This window comes from Temnothorax curvispinosus, unplaced genomic scaffold, assembly GCF_003070985.1.
Source record: "Temnothorax curvispinosus isolate PA1 unplaced genomic scaffold, ASM307098v1 QBEX01005142.1, whole genome shotgun sequence".
Taxonomy (NCBI): Eukaryota; Metazoa; Arthropoda; class Insecta; order Hymenoptera; family Formicidae; genus Temnothorax; species Temnothorax curvispinosus.
The window spans coordinates 1-2,143 of NW_020214922.1; the positions used below are offsets into that span (position 1 = coordinate 1).

The 2,143-nt window shown below is 34.8% G+C and overlaps 1 protein-coding gene across 1 annotated transcript; it reads right to left on the bottom strand.

Annotated features, from left to right (window-relative positions):
* Positions 1–51: 51 nt before the first annotated feature.
* On the bottom strand, positions 52–1,221 carry LOC112454596 (chymotrypsin-1-like; the record flags this gene model as incomplete). Its single annotated transcript, XM_025016088.1, has 3 exons — positions 1,179–1,221; positions 532–848; positions 52–192 (listed from the first exon to the last, which is right to left on the bottom strand). Coding segments are annotated over exons 1-3 (501 nt in total), but the record flags the coding sequence as incomplete, so codon positions are not given.
* Between the last annotated feature and the right edge of the window lie 922 nt (positions 1,222–2,143).

Genomic DNA, 2,143 nt, shown 5'->3' on the forward strand with positions numbered 1-2,143 from the left:
TTTCTTGTAGAATGACTGGCATTCTTGATGATCAATCGTTGTTAACGTTACTTGCTTCAGATTCGCAGTCTTTTTCCCTTGACGATCGGCTATCATCCAACTAACCATTTGCAATTTTACACCCAGTGGTACTTCTGTTTCAGATAGCGCAACCGGCTGAATTTTCTCGTTGAATTGAAGTGGTTGTATTAGCTGCAAAAGTTCATTATGTTACCGACATTTACGCGGTTGATATATCGCAAAAAACAATATTTTTCAAAACCAAAAGATCTTAGATCTCAGCATTTTAGTTAAATGATTGATTATACCATAGAGGGGACCGTTTAATTGATAATCTTTAGCACTTTAATTTATAAAAGAATTGAACAAAAAATTCTAAATTATTTAAATATTAGAAATAGTAAGTTAAACCACTTATTTAATTATTCAAATATCGAACAAATGACAATGTGTATACATGTGTGTGTGTGTGTGTGTATGAATAAATTTAATTATAGTATAAAAACAATAAGTACGAATATGAATATATACCTTAAGCACACCAAGTCCGCTAGTGACATTATTTTCAAGTGGGTTAACGTGATGATTTTGCGAGAACATTTCTTTAACAAAGATATGAACACCGCCAGGTTTGAGGCTGCTCGTGCCGCTTACTATGATTATATTGTTCATAACGTTCCAGACGTGTTCGAACGGCGGAACACATCGATCCGACGTGACGACGTGATACTCGTCAAGTATAGCGCCGGAACATGCGTGTCTGCCGTTCCTTCTAATCGACACAACATATGGATGCTGCGCGATGTCAACATCACCGTCATCATTTTGCGTTATTTCAGCATTGGCACCTGATACAAATATTTATTGTCACTTTCTAAAGATACGATTATCTGTTTCTTTCCCTGCATCAAGAATCAAGATTAAGGAAAATTTCATTTTATTTTCTTAATAGCAAAAAGTGAATAAGAGGTAACAATCTTTATTTTGCTTCACTCACACTGCAAGTAGTCTAATCCTCACAACGTGTAGTTAAATCATTATGGAGACATTCACGTATAATTATTGAAGTTCAAAATATGACTTTTCTTTCAAATATGCTATAATTGCTTAATGTGAATGAAACTTCTAATATAATGAAAGTCAAATTTATAATCATTTAAATTTATTTAATTACCTACCACTAACGGCGACGACGATCAAAATCCATGCAAGTGGTAACATTGCGAAGTATACCGTACGAGAACGTGGTTTCGAACAGAATTTCGAAAATGTCACTTCTTCACTACTGCTTATATACACGAACGAATATTTACGCAGTTGTGATCGGGGGGGGCGCCCCGATTCCGGTTTCAATGTGCTTGTACGCAATATGGTCGCGTGTATAACTAGTATGTATGCAAAATTAATGGCCGTGTGTACGATATGATTGTACGTAACGACCCTGTTGGCAATCGTTTCGTATCAGGCAAACGGAACCCTCTCTTTGTGATTAATGATTAATGATCATCTGCATACGTATTTTGGTGAGAAAAGCAATATGTACCTTATTAAAGGCACATATGGTAAAATGACAGTTTCCTTCTGACTTTTGTATGATTTATGAAAGATATATTTTCTTGCGTGATAAGATTAATTTAAAATGTGTTCGAGGAATCATATATCATATTTTGGATGCAATAGTCTTCCAAATAAGAAGCTATTTACTATCTCAGTAAAAAAAAACGATATCAATATGTAGCTGTTATACATTTCCGACTATTAACTAACTTCTTATACAGTTTACAGAAAAAAATATGAATTTTGAGCATTTGTGAGATACCGCGATATCAATTAAATGCATAAACTTCTCAAGACAATTTATCAAGAATAACGGATGCGCAATATATATATGCCGACAGCTAGTAAAATACCGATTCGATTCGTGAATCGTAAGTGTGATTTATATGACCATTGACGAAACGTATCAATACGCAAACACTCTAATTGCACGAAGCATACAGTCAATATAAAACCTGACAAGTAATCCACAGATATGTTGATCCTCAAAGCCGCAATAAAATTTTTAAAATTTGCGCATCAGGCGCAAGCGTTTTATCAAATTTCCACTGGCCACCTGCACAGATGTGAAAGATGACCAGTCCGA